Source organism: Stylophora pistillata, chromosome 2 (assembly GCF_964205215.1).
Source record: "Stylophora pistillata chromosome 2, jaStyPist1.2, whole genome shotgun sequence".
Lineage (NCBI taxonomy): Eukaryota > Metazoa > Cnidaria > Anthozoa > Scleractinia > Pocilloporidae > Stylophora > Stylophora pistillata.
The window spans coordinates 23,991,944-24,008,398 of record NC_142520.1 but is presented as its reverse complement, the minus strand read 5'-3'; the positions used below and the strand labels follow the sequence as shown (position 1 = coordinate 24,008,398).

Genomic DNA, 16,455 nt, shown 5'->3' with positions numbered 1-16,455 from the left:
TGGTTGCTTTACAATAACACTTTAACTGTAGTGTCAGGTGCATGTGATTCTCTATACTGTTCTCTATACATTCCCTAATTAAGATGCTGACAAAAAGAATTTCTTTGACAATCAAGAACTTAGCTTCTTTAGTTAGTAATCATTTCTCTTAATTCTCCTGACCTTAATTCTTGATTGAGATGTTATATTTTTGGGTGAAAAAAGATACTCGACACTCTTAGGGGTTTAATTAAGAGTCAAAGTAATTCGTGCAGTGGACGCAATGTGTTTATTTTGTATGAATTACAATCCCATGGAGCTTAAAGTTTACAGTTCCGAAACTAACTTTAGACTAAAAAGGTTAAGCCTTGGTTCATCGCATTTGAACGCTTTGAGACTAGGTGATAATGAAACTTGACACTGATCATTCTGTTAAGGTTGGATAACATGGATGATGAATGATGGCCGAGTTTCAATCATTACATATTACAATTTATCTCACACCCAGAATTAATAATTATCGAATCACTTTGATCCAACAAGAAATCAAAAGTTTCTTCACAAACAACATGACTGAATAACACAACAAACGAATAGTTTCAAATAAGGGTGATGGCTGCCTGACTCTGGATCCAAGAACTGAACTGATTTGTGCCAGGACCATGCAAAGCATGCACTCATTGGGGTGAAATGTCAGTGGGTGATTAAAGGGGACCTCTGAACTAATTTTTCTATAGTAATGATCGTTCTAGAAAATCTGGCTTGCCATTGAGAATAATATACGAATGAGAGGTGAAAATTCCCAAACGGTTGCTAATCCATCGACCATTCAAGTTAACCTAATTAAAATACATCTCTTTACGGATTCCTACGGTATCAAATAATCTATGAATATGGGGAACAGTTGAATCTGAGCAAAAAGGACACAGAACCTTCGAGGGTGGAAGTCTTGGCAGTCACTGCGTTCGCCGCCTTTAGGCCAGCGTCAACTAGCGAGGATGGTCACTTATGCCAATCATAAAGTGTCCTCTTACGATCATTTACGTTTCCCTCGTATATCCCTTGAGAAAATCCATTCCCTTTGCTTATTGAAGCTTACTGAACTAACTTAATTCTCGAAAAGAGTTCTTTTAAGTCCTACGATCTGTTAATGACACTCAAAATCTCCCGAGTGGAGTCTGGTGTCAAAGGAAGGGCGGAAGTGTATTCGTTTCCATAATTTGATGAGGCCTCGGACTTCAAGACCAGCCGCAATGGAGGACGCTCCTTTGGAGAAGAAGATTCCTCTGCAAATTCTGCAGAAATAAGAGGAAATCAAATGAAAATTGAGTTAACCAAGCGCAGTGGATATGCACGCTAACAAACCTGTAAAAAAAAAAAGATTCAAAGCAATCAAGGATACTTTTAAATTAATTCCAATTATTCAACAAATCAGTGGATACAATGATTGGCTGAAATACACCCAAGCACTCGAATTGGCACGTTTGTAAAAGAGCTGAAGCATTAGACGCGCTTTCGTTGATCGAAAGCGAAGTATCAAAGTATGGTTGCAACATCGGCTTTACGTATATTTTTTAGTGACATTTTAAGAAAGGAACAGAGGAAGTTTTTTGGTGCAAACATAGCTAGCCTGATAAAAACACGTGGAGACTGAAACCATGAAAACCTCTGATCTCCCTTGTTCCCTTGCGCTAATAATATAAGGTTATGTTCACACGAAAGAACTGCAAAATTTGTTTTCAGCAACCTTTAATTCTTCTTTTTTTTGCAGGATTTTTCATGCTTTTATTTTTTTTAATTCTTCGTTCTTCTGTTATTACTGTTTTTTTTTTTTCCAGTTCGATTTTTAACCTGCTCTATTACTTGACAATTCAACGTGGCTACATTTAAAGGAGTTGCTAAAATTCGAGTAAAATGATGAAACGATCCTTAGGTTAACATTTAAAGGCATTGCTAAAATTCGAGTAAAATGATGAAAATCCCCGAGGTTAATACTAACTTCCTTAGCATCTACATGTAAACACCAATTCTCTGCCACACTTTTCCGATAATTTTAGCTCTCACAATTTGGAGTTGGATTAAACAATATCCCCATCTTTACGTTTTTCTCTCTTTGCTCTACTTTTTCGCATGAACATGATTTCTCATCTTAACGAAGAATTCCTTTTTGGTCAATCCCGGTGGGAAAAGGAACATGAAAGGTCAGTAGATTGTCATCATGGCTTTCTTACCTTCCCCTAGATCATTAGATCCCTCCATTCCTTCCAATTCAATCCCGGTGGCAAAAGGAACATGAAAGGTCTTTGACACTTTTATATCAAGGTCAACAGATTGTCATCGTGGCTTTCTTACCTTCTTCGGGATCATTGGATCCCTCCATTCCTTCCAATTCGTCAAGTGAAGATCCACTCTGGTCAGACATTTGGTCCACCAACTAAGGAGAAAGGGAAGATATATTTTATTGGATTATCACTTCCAGGATATCTTACTAACAATGAATACATATGTCTGCTGTAATACTGTCTTACATCAATGATTTCTTGATCACTGGGAACTTCGTCTTCTGCAAAGGCAAATAAAGAAAGAAAAGGTAAGTGTACAAGTCAGCAAGCTAGAAGACTGCTGAATACAGTCAAGACAGTTGGAGTGTAAGCAACTACACAGCTTCAACTTACCTTCCTTCACAATTACTTTAGCACCATCTGTGGAACCCTTAAAAACAAAAGGAACCTACTGTTCAGTGGTTGATATTAAAGAACGCACTAGACAACCTCAGGGTACAAGGTGTCCTAGAGCAGCTATGAAAGAAATTTCTTCTCCTCAGAGGGTGCAGTCCAAATTTGAGGTTCAATTTTTAGAAGGAAGACAGGGTGACCGAGTAATTTAGGCACTAAGCGTAAATGTATACAGTAAAAACCCGCATACAAGAACATGTCGATCAAGAACACCCAGGCTGAAATTTGGTAAAAAAGGAGCATATATATAAGAACACATTCAGCCTGAAAATTGAAAATTGTTCTTATATATAAAAACTCTTCCCTTTTCAGTTTAATAGAACAAACAGTGTCTGTAGCTTTACTGTGGTATTGCACTAAGATCTCTGTGTAAATGCTAGTAATTTCACTTGTTTTATTGTATCCTTTTACTTTTTTGTTATATAATAGGGGTTAGGTGTCAATTGGGACGAAAGTTCAGTTCTCTCCTGCCACTCCAATTTTACTTTTTCTTTCTTGGTACTGTGTAATGTAGATTAGTTATTTGTATTTGTTGAATTGTAGCGAATGTATTAAACTAAACAAAACTAAAAGCTGTGTATAGCAAATGTACAACAACTGTATTTGGAATTAAAAGTCTTATAATTACAATTATAAGTTATGTATTTCATCATAGTAAATCCCTGACATTTTTCAAAAGTAAAAAATTAAGAACACTTGAGAACACTTTCAGGCTGATTTCACCTAGAATACCCGATATATAAGAACCCAATCAGCCTGAACCCCGAAAACTGGTGTTCTTGTATGCGAGTTTTTACTGCAATTCGGTGATTTTTAGATCAGATCGAGCCCTCTTCCTCTTTCACTAGATTTGTTATCGACAAAAAAAAAATTGGTAGATAAATCATCTCCTACTTAACAGGTGGGCCATGATGAATTACCTCCTCCAATTCATTAAGGTCTCGTGAGCAAGACGGCATCATCGCATCATCTGGAGACAAAGGTTCCTGTTTTATACCTGATTGAGTCATAACGCCAATGTCTGAAGAAAAAAAAGACAAATGTGCTTAAATTGCATGGGAACTCTTTTTCCAATAGCGGCAGCAGAGCGATGATACCTATTTTTAACATAGCTGGTAGCTATCAGATTAATCTGGAGAAAAAAATAAGGAGGTTGAACAGGACAATGCACACGACGCAGTAGGGGAATAACATCTTTGGATCAGTTTTCCGAACCGAACCATAGTACTTAACAAATATGGCCTATCAGAAGCAACACAAATGGCATTTTAAGCTAGTGGAAACACAAAACAAGAAATGTGCATGGCATGACGAAACGCAGAGAAAAAAATCAAGGTATAAAAGGATGGTGGTGATGGAAAGGACAGGAAAATGAACGAAACCTTAGGACAGCTTACTCTTTGTTTTTTTGCCTTTCCAGTCAGTCAGCACAGTTGTTTTCATGGCTCTTAGATAAGCAATCGAGAGATAAAATACAGTCAAGAAAGCTATAATCTTTTACTAGTTCACAAGAGCAGATCCACTACACCTCGCATTTGTTATTCTCAATCGCAATAGTATTTCTGACCATGAATGTCTTTGAGCATTTTATGAATTTCATGAAAGTGATTCGAGAAATTAACTTAAAAGTGCATAGTATATGCAGCACCAACCTTTCATCTCAGGCCTTGGATCGAACCATGGGCTCATGTAATCGTGATCCAGCAAATGTGGTGGCCAGGCGTGAAACGTTGGCCAAAACCCAAAGCCATTGAAGGGTTTGGCACCCGACAAATGGTAATACGGAGCTTTCCTTGGTGTTTCCTGTATAACGAGAAAAAAATTGTCGCGTGTCATGAGGTGAGAACGTTTCGGCAAGGTTTCGTTTCATTTGTAACACGGAAAAAAACTGTCAGGAAGGTCAGGAAAAGATCAGTTTACAACGAGAATTGTTAGCAAATCCCCACTGACTCAGAGACACTATAGTTGTAAAAACAAACCCGCAAATGAAGCGCAGTTTTAGAAAATAAGCGCTTCGTTCTCTCAACAAGGTTTAAATTTGTTGCACTATTGTATTCAAGTGTGACTTGAATAACATGGAGTAAAGTTCAATATGGGTTACAGTGATGGAGAAGGAGAAAGAAATTCACAACAAAATAAATTACCCAAGGATCTAGCGCGTTGCAACTCTAAATTCACAATGTTGCAAGTGTGTCCATTGTCGCAAGCTTGTGTATGTTCTCGCAAGAGGTTTTCAGTTACATTCAATTATTCTGAATAATAATATATTTATGGAACGCCGAAGAGACCCACAATAAGCTGCACCAAGAATCACAATTTTTATAGCGGCGCAAATCAAAGTCCATCATTTGTTATTTTACATTGTAAAATTCAGGTGATGATTGCGTCTTTGATGAAAGAGGGACTTGGACAAACGGATAGTCTAAGACTTTCTGACTTTCTCCCAAATCATCCCATCACTCACAAAGAAGCCACATTTCTCAGAATAAACAAAGAGTGCCTTTTTCTGGATTTATTCAGTAAAATTTGCAAAGCGCAGGAAACACTCAATAAAGTTAAACCGAGGGCTCTATCTCAAAGAAATAGATATTTAATGTCGTAGAAAAATATTTTTGTTGTTGCTGCGTACTTGTTTTGTGTGAGAACATTTTTTCCCGCGATTGTTCTTTCCCCTATGAATTTAAACAAACCCACACAATCCGGATGAATTTGGAAGATTGACCGTTTATATGACATCTTTCATTCGACTTTCGAAACTGAAATAATCTGACACGAAACAACTCCAATTGTATTTTTACAACGATTATCTGAAACGAACTGATGAACTTAAAGGAAGCGAAACCACAGACGGTTCGCACCACACAACTTTCAATTTCCTCTTTCAGTTTAACGAGACCCTTTTTGTTTTCTTGAAAGCTTTTAGATCTCCACATCCTAAGAAAATAAATTATCATGTCTATTTTCTATTTTAACTCATGATCTGAATTTTGAAGAAAAACACAGAATTAAGCTTTCTAAGTAGACAGAATTCCAAGAATTGTTTAAAAGGGGTATTCGATGTCCTGGTTGGATTACGCAACAACATTTTAATTTCGGAGCAATTTTTTCGTGGAAAACGTTCATTTCAGTGCACATGTAGATAAAAAAAAAGAAAAAAAAACACAAGCATTATGCTGGCAACTTTCGCTGAATTTTTTGTTTAAAAAAAATCAAGTCACCCTTGAACAAACACTTCTGTTCGTAAACAGAAGCACTGAATCGTCGGCTTGTTCAAATCGGGCCTTTTTCCGGGAAGTAACATTATACAATAAAATCGAAAGTTAAATTTATAACAATGATGTTGTAACCTTCAGCTTTGCAAATGCTTTTTAATCTCGTCTGACCGAGCAAAAATGCAAGCTGGAAAATTAAATAAAGAGCACCAAAAAGTTTTTATCGTGGAAACAGATTTATAGTTTGAAGGGCAATTCCGACAGAATGAACTAAAACTTATGTTTTTAAACGTGGCTTTAAGCTCTTTGTCGCTCTCCCGTTATGAAAAGTATTAAGTTTGCCATCCTAAACTTTTTGTGAGATTGATCAAGCTTCTAATAAGCCTCATGAGTCGACAGCATTCAAAACGATGTAAATCATATTTCCAACATGAAAAGGATCTCCAAAGTTAGCTAGGGTTACTTGTCAATGTGTGTACTGCAAAGACATAGGCTGAGTGATATTTGTGACTTGTTTGCTAGAATTTGACTCTGTTTTGACTGCCGTTGCCCTGGAATAGGAAAAAAGGAGCTTAGTTTGCCTCTCAAACATTCGGTGAATATCTCTGTAATAGCCTGTCCATTGAGAAGTGTTTGAAGGCATTTAACTCTGTTTTGACCACCGCTTCTCTGGATTAGGGAAAAACAGCCAAGTTTGCCTCTTTGGCAAACTGCTAATTCCCATCTATAATCGCCAGCTTGTGAGGGGCATATTAAGATTATTACCTTACTGTTTTAACCATGATCACTTACCCCCGTACTCTGCCTGTTCCTTATTGGACCAGGGTCAGCCCTAGCCGCTCTCTTTGCTGCGGAGTGTTCTCTCGTCGCAGGTGTCGCGTTTGGAGATGAAGCAGTGCTGGTTGAAGCACATGCGGTTGGCGCTGGAGACACAGACAAATAATTATAGATTAAAAACGATTCAGATCATATATTTACTCCGGCGAGCTCTTACAGTTCAATTATGGCAAGAAACTTATCTGATTTAAGTACAGGAGAAAGCAAAACAAGAAGGTCAACTCGACTTTTCGAGCTTCTAGAGAAAGGAAATGGTTTTCTCGACCTTATTATCTAAAGACTTATTGCCAAATTGAAGTTAAAGCCATTCCTTTTGAAGAGCATTTATCAGTTTATTTCTAACTACCCTCAACTTGCTCGAACCTTCTTTTATCTCGAACTATTTTATGTTTCCCTCTGTTCGAAGTAACGGATCCTGGTACGTATGAGTCCTTTCAACCTCTAAGACTTGTAAACCATGCTTTCTTAGCCAAGCATCATAGCTCAGTAAACTAAGCCATATAAAAAGGAGACGACTTTTACGAAAAGGTTTGGATATGCGGAAGTGATTTCCAGCTGTTAATTAGTTCATTTAAGCATTGACCACCCCTTAAATTGATAATCTGATAAGTGTGAACAAAGTAAAGCAACAACACAGTAAAAATTCCTTGGCTAAGCATCACTTCATGAGGCTGCCAATAAGCTGAACTAGGAGCGGTCCCGAAATTTCCAGGAGACGTTACTTCGAAGCTAGGTGCGAATTCTTATCTAGAGTAGCACTGAGCTAAAAGAATGTGGGCTTACAAAAATTACTCAACAGAGAGTATGCAGACGGTTTTGAGAAACTGTTTTCCTTTGACCGGCCCTGTTTGTTGTGTTTGGATACGCATAACGCGAGTAACGAAGCCAGCGCCCTAATTACACCCAACGACGCAGACTTATGTACAGACATTATATCATTGCTCATTTTTTTTCTTTCTTCTCACGAGAAGATCCTAAATCTTTTGTATTTTTGTATTGTATTCTACGGAAAAAAAGAAATTCCGCATTGCCTAAGCGACGGCTCTCGACCGAAGAATCAGCTCGCCTTAAAGTCAGACGCCCTAAACTCGTTTCTCACGCGTTGGTCACTAGCTTGATCAACAGGGCGTTGTTTGTCCGATGACAAATCATATTAATTCTTCGTTATCAAAGAATGAGGTGGGGTTTGCAAGAAAAGGATTCGATGCCGACTACTTTCCGCATTCTATGACCCCAGTTTTGAATATTTGATTCCACTCCAGGACGCAATGGTAATGCTACGTTTGAGAGATTGAATTCTTGTTCGTGAAATTGATCGAAGCTTCCGCAGTTGTTCTAAGCAATATATGGACCAACACTGTTTAATTTTTGAAAAGCAGGTTGCACTAGAACTAGGTATCACTGCAACCCGTGCTTCATGATTTGCACTTATTAAAGACAAATCCTTCCCGTCTTGAAAACGTACATTCTAATAACGATATCGATATTACCATATGTATGATATACCAGACTGATTCTAATTACTGAGAAAGTCGCGGCAGTATTTTGAGCGCATTTCTCATCGAAAGGCAGCAAATACAACTACTTTTTTTGCAACTTTCGTGTTGTTAACTATCCCCGGAATCTACGTTGCAAATTAAATTGCCTTGTTGTTTTCCTCGGCGATGCAAGTTTACTTGTGGAGGCATTTTCTCCACAAAGTTTTTCCCTTAGTTTATTGAGCACACAGTTTCCACGCGTCAGCTAAAACACGCGATTGTTGCATAATAATGACGCTAACACCGTGAATGATTCACCAAGATCGCATCTCGGTATTCCATAACAATACTGAAAGGCTCGTTACAACTTTCGAACCTTTCGATTTTTAAGCAATGTGTGTAATCAAGAACCTAACCCGAAGAAGTTCAACCCTTGGTTCGCAGCTGAAATTTAAAGATTGCATATCATCTTGAACCACTCTACAGGATTGTTCCAGCGTCAATTGCTTATGCCTGAAATACATAATGGCGACTCTAGCTGCCTTTTCTTTGCCCTGAAACTACAACGAAAGCGGAATTTAATTCTTGTCTTAGCTCTTAACGCTATGAAGCCTTCACTGATGCGTATCCTTGTTTCTTTGTCAATTCATGAGATCTGAGAGCTCTTCCAGACGACTCCTCCGTGGGCGTGCCGACTCGCTCAACAAGGAAGTATGAAACGAATAAATCTTTATAAATCTAAAAAGACTTCTTTTGTATTCCAATTTTGCTGTAGCTCGCGCCATTTCTCAGTGTTGAGCCCATTGGAACTCAAAAACTTCAGTCATTATATATAGCATGTATAGCATGTATGCAAATTGAGCTCATTTGTGCCCTTTCTCGGAAAAGCCCTCATAAACAATTTATTGTATCTTTCTGGGAACTGGTCACGCTTTATTTTTCGCGTTTGATTTTTCCCCGTGTATTCCTAAAATATCGGTGGTACATGCGTTCAAATCCACAGATAATCGTGGCACACGTTTGATCGACTACTTTCACAGCTTTTCTTTAAAGGAAACCGAAATACAAGCTAGAAGGGTGCAAGAAAATTTACAATTTCTTAGGTCACGATGGTTCAATGATCCAGACAAATGAAGACTGAATTCCTCGTAAAGCGTAGGTGTTTGCGATGATATTTTCGCTTCTGTTGGGGTAATCCCTCTAAGATCTTGAGAAACTGTTCCTAAGGAAGCACTCGGTAAATTTAACACGTAAACAAGTCAGTACTATTTTTGTTTTTGTTTTGAGAAAATTGATTCGATAAGCATTCTGGATTTGCGTAAATGTAATAAATTCGCAGCTGCTAAGCTTCGCGGCTGTTTACAAACTGAAATTCACGCTCGATACTCACCCTTGTTCGGTCGTTTATTATGCACGTCTTTCTTGGCTGTTTTCTTCGATATCTGATAGACTTTATAAGCGTCTTGACCTCGTGCAATTCCTTGATTTGGAAGTTCGACGATATCCGGGAGGGCGTTCAGAGCACATCGAAAGTTCGCTTTCCAACGCCGTGGATCAGGTCTGTCGTATCCTTTTCTGTAGCGACCACTGTGGATGGCCCAACCTTCGAAGACGCAGGCATCTTTAGGGTAGGACCAGCATTGCCTTGAAGCATGCTTCCACGATACTTTAAAGATTCCTTTCTCTCGATCCTCCCACTCAAGACCCGGTAGCTTTCCGCTATCTGCTTGTTTTTCAATCCATGCGCGAAGCCGGAGTCTTTCCGCTGGCATCATGAATTAAATTACTCTGAAATAATGTCCAGAGTAAAGGAATTGCGACTATGTTGTGAAAAAATCTTACGACTTTCCTTCAAATGGAAGCGACTTCTGCACTCTATGGAGCTTGCGTTTCAGTTTAAGTCCCTTTTACCTTTCACATGATATTTAGGGGACTCCCCTTACTTTTTTCCAAGAATTGACGTCACCACCTTTGACCAATCAACATACGGTATTATGTTACCAAATTTGCCCCATTGATTTGTTAAGCATTTCGTCTAGGAGTCAAAAGCGAGGAAGACAATTCCATTTAATACCCTTATTCTTTAGTATTTTTATTATTCATTATTTGCTCAATTTAAAATCACACGGCACCGAAATGGGAGCCAGAGTTTAGCTTGTTATTTTCAGCTGTCAAGGTCACAAAAAGTGAAAGATAAACAAGAAACCGAATACGAAATGCTTCGTTTCAGAAACGAAAGAAATATTTGCCGCGAAACCTCGTAGCAATGGCCAATCTTTCATTACAATTTCGAGCATAACACTTGTGTCACGGTCACGGTGAGTCGCTCATCTCTGGCAGATCTTCCTACTCTACGTATTTCTTGGAGTATTTATTGGATCAAAGTTCTTACTAACAAAATCTCTCGGATGAAAGTAGAAGAAAACAAAAGATCGATTTAACTAAGCTTTGCTTCTTTCCGTCATCATGCGCTAAATTTAGCCTTGTTGCATGCTCTTGTTTACTAATTTATTCACTACTAAATTCAACATTGATTCAGTAGATTCACTCTTCACCGGCGAAGATGAAGTTTTACACGGCAGCAATTTCTGCCGTAAATTTTGAATTAGAAAAAGAAATGAAAAATAAAAGTTGCAATATTTCTTTTTGGAGATTTTTTTAAATACGAAAGGGAACCCTTGGTGCGAAAGTTAAGGATGAAGTTTGCGTGACAGGTCCGGTCTGTTGACTCGTACATCCGCTCTTCAGGCGAGACAGGAAACCATGTGAATCCAGATTTAAAAAATCTTCCTCTGAAGTAAACCGCACTTGAACTGAAGCAGCAAGAGATTGCTGCTGATAATATTTCGTCTTCTTTTGTTTTCTACTTTCGATCCATTTGATTAAAGGACAGGGTCACTATGGGTAAAGTTAAGTATTCCACGTGGTGCGAATGACTTCCGCTTCTCGGAAACGCAATATATGCTAGTAAATTTAGTCATTTGCATAACAAAATCGTTTATTTTCAACTTCTTAACCTGATTAGTCGCTGCCGTTAAGTAGCAGTTAACCATACTGTTTGGCGAATGAAGTATTTTTTCGATTTTGAATGATCCATTTGTGCCACCTTTGCACCAAACTTGGTCGCTGTGTGCTGTGTCAAATCTCCGACATAATCTTCTGGATATCAAGGCGTATCAATATTGACAGCCACACCTGTAATCGCACCCATACCCTCATAATTTAAAAATAACATATAATTTCAACTTCCGCGTCCAAAGAGGGCCACGCCATGAATACCCGCAGTCGGTTGCCCGGCAAGGTTATCATGAGATTTCGCAGAACGAAAACTACTTTATACTTTGAAATAGTTAATTTTTTTTTTTTTTTTTTTTTTTTTCAATACCTGACTTAGACAGGATTTTTTTACTTCTTCAAATGACCCAAATTTAAAGCAAAATTATTTGATTCAAGCTGCTGGAGTTGTCTTCAAATCGAATCCGCGAAAAACTAAATCAACTTGAGAGTTAAGATGAACAGAGCTTGGCCGAAGGGAATTTAGAAACATTCATACGTGTGATTGATTTAATTTGGAAAATTCTTCTCACAATGTTTCTCCGAAAATGAAAATTCTAAGGTTTACTTGAATACTGACTTCTTGTCGTGGTCGAGTAACCAGTCGCTGATCCAGACCTTGAGCGAAAGGGGAAAGGGTGGGGGGCTAGGGCAGTTTTTTTTTTATACACCCCCGAACACCCTCCCCCCTAGATCCGTCGCTGGTAACAATGACACTAGTTTCAGCGGAAACGCAGCCGAACCTGATCTAGTCAGTAGTAGTAGTAGTCTCTATTTTAAAGAGGGTGGCACTTAATAGTTAATAACTAATAAACTTGTGGCCCTCTACTACATATGAATGAAAATTACATTACTAAGCTTTAAACAATGGACAGGTAATAATTCTATGATAAAAATCGAACAAATGGACAAATACATAATAAAGTTCAATAAAAATTATGGATAAAAGTAAGGCAAGTGAGCTTGATCTTGTAGAAATTCCTTTTTCAAGGCGCGCTTAAAACATTTTACACTCGGCTGCTTCCTTATTTCACAATTCAAATTGTTCCAGTCCTGTATTGCAGATACTACAAACGAGCTTCCTCCTTCAGTCTTTCTCTTGTAAGTAGGCGTAATAAAATTAAAGCTGGCAAACCTGGTATTACGTGAATGCCGAGAGCTATTCAATTTCAAGGAGTCCATAAGATACTCTGGCACTGCGTGTTCAATTCTCCTATACAATATCGCACATTTATTAATACGAGTTTCTGCGTAAAAAGGCAGCCATTTCAAATTGTTGAAAAGCACAACAGAAGAGGCGAGTGGTTCTGCATCGAGTATAGGTTCGGCTGCGTTTGACGGAGCGTTCGCGGAGAACGCTCTGTCAAACAAGTTATGTTATGGAATTGAGCATGAAAAAATGACCAGACAAGGCCTGTTTTGAATACAGTCAACTCTCATCTAACGGACACTCTCGTATATAGAAAGCTTTACTTCACAACGACGGACAATTCCCTGCTTTGCCTCTCAGTCAAACTTCCGTAAGCGGACGCGGACACTTTTGAAAGTGAAAATTCGTTTTTTATAAGAGCCATGATAGGTGGAACCTGTTTCTCCGCGGGTGACCACTTAATAGAGGTTCGACTGTATTTTCAAATCAGCAAAAATGTGACCTTCACAGACCAACAGATTAGTGGGGGTCGGTTTTGTCAGATCCCCCTTTGTCTGTGGGAAAGCAAGCTCTCCGTTCGTTTGACATTAACAAGAGTCCAACATAACATTTGTAGTGTCACGTTGTGGCCACGTTCGTTCGAGTACACTCCTCATTATTTCTTCCGTAAGCGGACATCCACCTTATTTTTCTTTGGTGTCCGCTCATGGGAATAATTTTCGAAAGCGGACAGCTCTGCCAATGGACACTTCTCCCAAATCCCGAGAGTGTCCGCTCGCGAGGGAGTTGATTATATTCTTAACTGAGACTGAGTCACTCTGTGCCTTTTGAACTGTGTCGGCTCAAGGTATCGCCTAAAAGGTTCGGTTTGTAACAATGAAGGAAAAAAAAACCGATTTTAGCGATAAAGTATCTCCCCCTATAGTGGAGAGTGGGGGGGGGGGGCGGATGAGGGTAGGTGTACTGCTCTGAATCTTCGGTAAGGGTGTTTTGTCTTGTTCATAAATTCCTGTTTTCGGGCTCCGTTTCGAAAGTGCGTGCTTAATTAGTTTGCGATTGACGCATTGTTTAAAGCGTAATTCACTTTCAAAGAAGACTCAAACAAAAGCCGACATCAACAAGAGGTAAAATTTACTAGGACAATCGGCTCGAATTTTACATTTAGATAATTTTTTCGATCTCTGTTAGTCATTTGGAGTTGAAGACTTTTAAACATACAGTTGCAACACCCCGTTGACCATATACCACATGTATCAAAATTCTGCGCCTGTTTTTAACGCCAAAAACCTCACCATATGGGACTAACATGGAAGGTAAGGGAAGGGAGAGAGATTTTAAAATCCCGCTTTTCAAATCCCGAGTAGCAAACACAGCGATCTCAAGGACACCAGTGTTTGAGACCGACCTCAGCTGTTAGTTGGGCCACGATTTTTTAAAAGTATGATTGCTTCACTTCATATTTCAGTTGCAGTGGGTGACTGAAAAAGGTAACAGGGCTTTAAACTTACTATGACAACTATTTATCTAGTCTCTTCCATTGTAACAACTTTGCTCGTGGTTATTTCAACTTTTGTACAATTTTGCGGAATGTCCAGAGTCTCAAAGATGTACGGTGGAGTTGTAATACTTAAGCAGTCATCTAGAAATTATCCCTCATAATTTGAAAAATACTTCTACTTTTTTTAATTCATAAGATATGAAGGCAAGACAACAAAATAAAATAAAACGAAATTAAAAGTCAAAACGAGAATATTAAGATGCACACAAGGTCGTTTCGGTAATTAGATAAGTTCCAAAATTCTCTTTTGGCGTTTAAACGACGGATGGCAAAGAGAAACAATTCTTTCAGCTATAGTTGCCTGAAGTTTCATTCTCTCAAGTATTTTTTTCATGACCCATCGAAATAAGATGTTGGAAATGAAGGCCAAAAGGTTGTTCAGTTTAAGTAGGCAATTAACACAAGCTATATTTAACCAACGATAGCACCTTCATGTTCACTTCCCCCTTTGCGCGTCCCACTAAGCGCAACTCAATTGGGCTGGCTCCGTTGAAAAGATCAAAAAGTTCGGTTTGTTGAAATGCGAGGGTGCGAGACAAGTCAGTCTACTCAGATCTCTGTAACCGGGCTAGAAATTTTCCCTCCGGCTCAGTTCCCGTGATGAAACTCAACGAATGCACCTCATTGCTCTCGATAACCGAGCTGAAGTATTCCTCCACTGACAGTGACATTCAGCTTTCTTAATGCGCACCTGAAACCCATCCGAACCTTTTCGATGAACGGATTTTGTCAATCGGCTTTTGTGGAAAATATGTGTTAAATGATTTCCTATTTTACGTCTGCGCCAGCGGCTGGAAATGGCGCGCGGGAATGCCAATATGGCACAAGAATTTCATTGTCTAATTGTAATACCAAAGCTAGACATGATATTTGCAGTCATAGGAAGAACAACGCAGACAAACTCAAATACGATCACCTACCTAGATTTAAGACTAATCGTAGTGTTCCTTCCCAAGTAGGTCAAACTGCAATCAGAGCACGTTTGCCTCGAAGATGAGGTTTGAGTTCGGTTCTTGAAATAAATAACGCGATCCTTCAAGTTTCACTCTCAAAACCGAGCAGAATTATCGATGCAGGAATATTTCAATATCGAATATGCCTATATCAAATGGTGCAGTCCTTAGCAGTGTCCGGTCTATAAAGCTTTTTTTTACTATTACCTAATAAGCGTTTGCACTTTATCATTGCCAGTGCGATATATAGTTTAACACTTGGGTAAGTTAGCAATCAGCGAAGGGACTGTCTTTCGAGATGTCAGTTACATCTACCAACAGAGTAGCAGCCACAAAACAATTGTAAGAAAGCGTATATTGTGAAAGAATAAAGGCTGATAGTTTCGAGAGACTGTTTGGGGCCGCGTCGGTGGGAGTAACGAAATAATTTGGATATATGAACAAAGTTGAAGTGGTAAATTGGCCACCGTAACGACTACAAAAGCTGACGTTTCGAGCGTTTTCCCTTCGTCGAAGCGAATAGAGGAATTGTGGGTTTTGTGTGCTTTTAAAGGCAGAGAATGGAGCTACGTTATTGGAAACATGGCAACGAGAAAAACAAGAATAAATTAGTGGAATGAAAAGCGTTCGTTGATCCCTGTAGGATTTAGACTGCCGGTTTGAAAGATGAGCTTTTGTTCAAGATTTTTACGGCTTTCCGTGCTACCTAAGTGTAAGGAAAGACCGCAGATTGCCATTTGTTGCTTAGAATGATTAGGTAAAAAAAAGATATGCATCGGCGAAAAAGGCAGAAGACTAGGTGACCGATTCCGAGAACACCTTCGAGACGTGGAAAGGAATGACAAGGACACATCGAAACCAGTCGCTAGACATTTTAATTTACCTAATCATTCTAAGCAACATATGGCAATCCGCGGTCTTTCCTTACACTTAAGTAGCACGGAAAGCCGTAAAAATCTTGAACAATAGCTAATCTTTCAAACCGGCAGTCTAAATCCCACAGGGATCAACGAACGCTTTTCATTCCACTAATTTATTCTTGTTTTTCTCGTTGCCATGTTCCCACCAATAAGTAGCTCCATTCTCTGCCTTTAAAAGCACACAAAACCCACAATTCCCCTATTCGCTCCGACGAAGGGCTAACGCTCGAAACGTCAGCTTTTGTAATCGTTGCGGTGGCCAATTTACCACTTCAACTTTGTTGATATATCCAAATTATATTGTGATAGAAGTGCACTATGAGTGCTACCTTGTATACCTAACAGTTACAATGAATATATGAAGTTCATATATTTTTTTCAGGTCTGATTTTTCGCTATTGCATAGATAGCGCTATCTACTGCGAGGATCGCGCATCATACATACCGTAACAGTGTTTATCAGTAAAGCTTGATGACAGATATAGACAGTGAGAGCAGAATCAACGCTTAAGAAAATGGTCAACTTCCTCGACAACATTAATCTGATTTACCTAATTAGTCTTTTTAGAAGCAAGCATA

At 38.9% G+C, this 16,455-nt stretch overlaps 1 protein-coding gene across 1 annotated transcript; it reads right to left on the bottom strand.

Moving 5' to 3' along the window:
• Positions 1-245: 245 nt before the first annotated feature.
• LOC111343177 (uncharacterized) lies at positions 246-10,156 on the bottom strand. Its single transcript, XM_022950334.2, has 8 exons — positions 9,632-10,156; positions 6,719-6,849; positions 4,367-4,517; positions 3,635-3,735; positions 2,655-2,691; positions 2,508-2,542; positions 2,332-2,413; positions 246-1,274 (listed from the first exon to the last, which is right to left on the bottom strand). The coding sequence occupies exons 1-8, from the start codon at positions 10,014-10,016 to the stop codon at positions 1,117-1,119; spliced, it is 1,080 nt and encodes a 359-aa protein (XP_022806069.2). The 5' UTR covers positions 10,017-10,156; the 3' UTR covers positions 246-1,116.
• Positions 10,157-16,455: the final 6,299 nt, after the last annotated feature.

Coding starts and splice junctions, on each gene's coding strand:
- LOC111343177 (XM_022950334.2), bottom strand. CDS start 10,016: ATGATGCCAGCGGAAAGACTCCGGCTTCGCGCATGGATTGAAAAACAA. Junction 4,518..6,718: donor GGAACAGGCAGAGTACGGGG/GTAAGTGATCAT, acceptor CTCGTTATACAG/GAAACACCAAGGAAAGCTCC. Junction 2,414..2,507: donor GTGATCAAGAAATCATTGAT/GTAAGACAGTAT, acceptor CTTTCTCCTTAG/TTGGTGGACCAAATGTCTGA.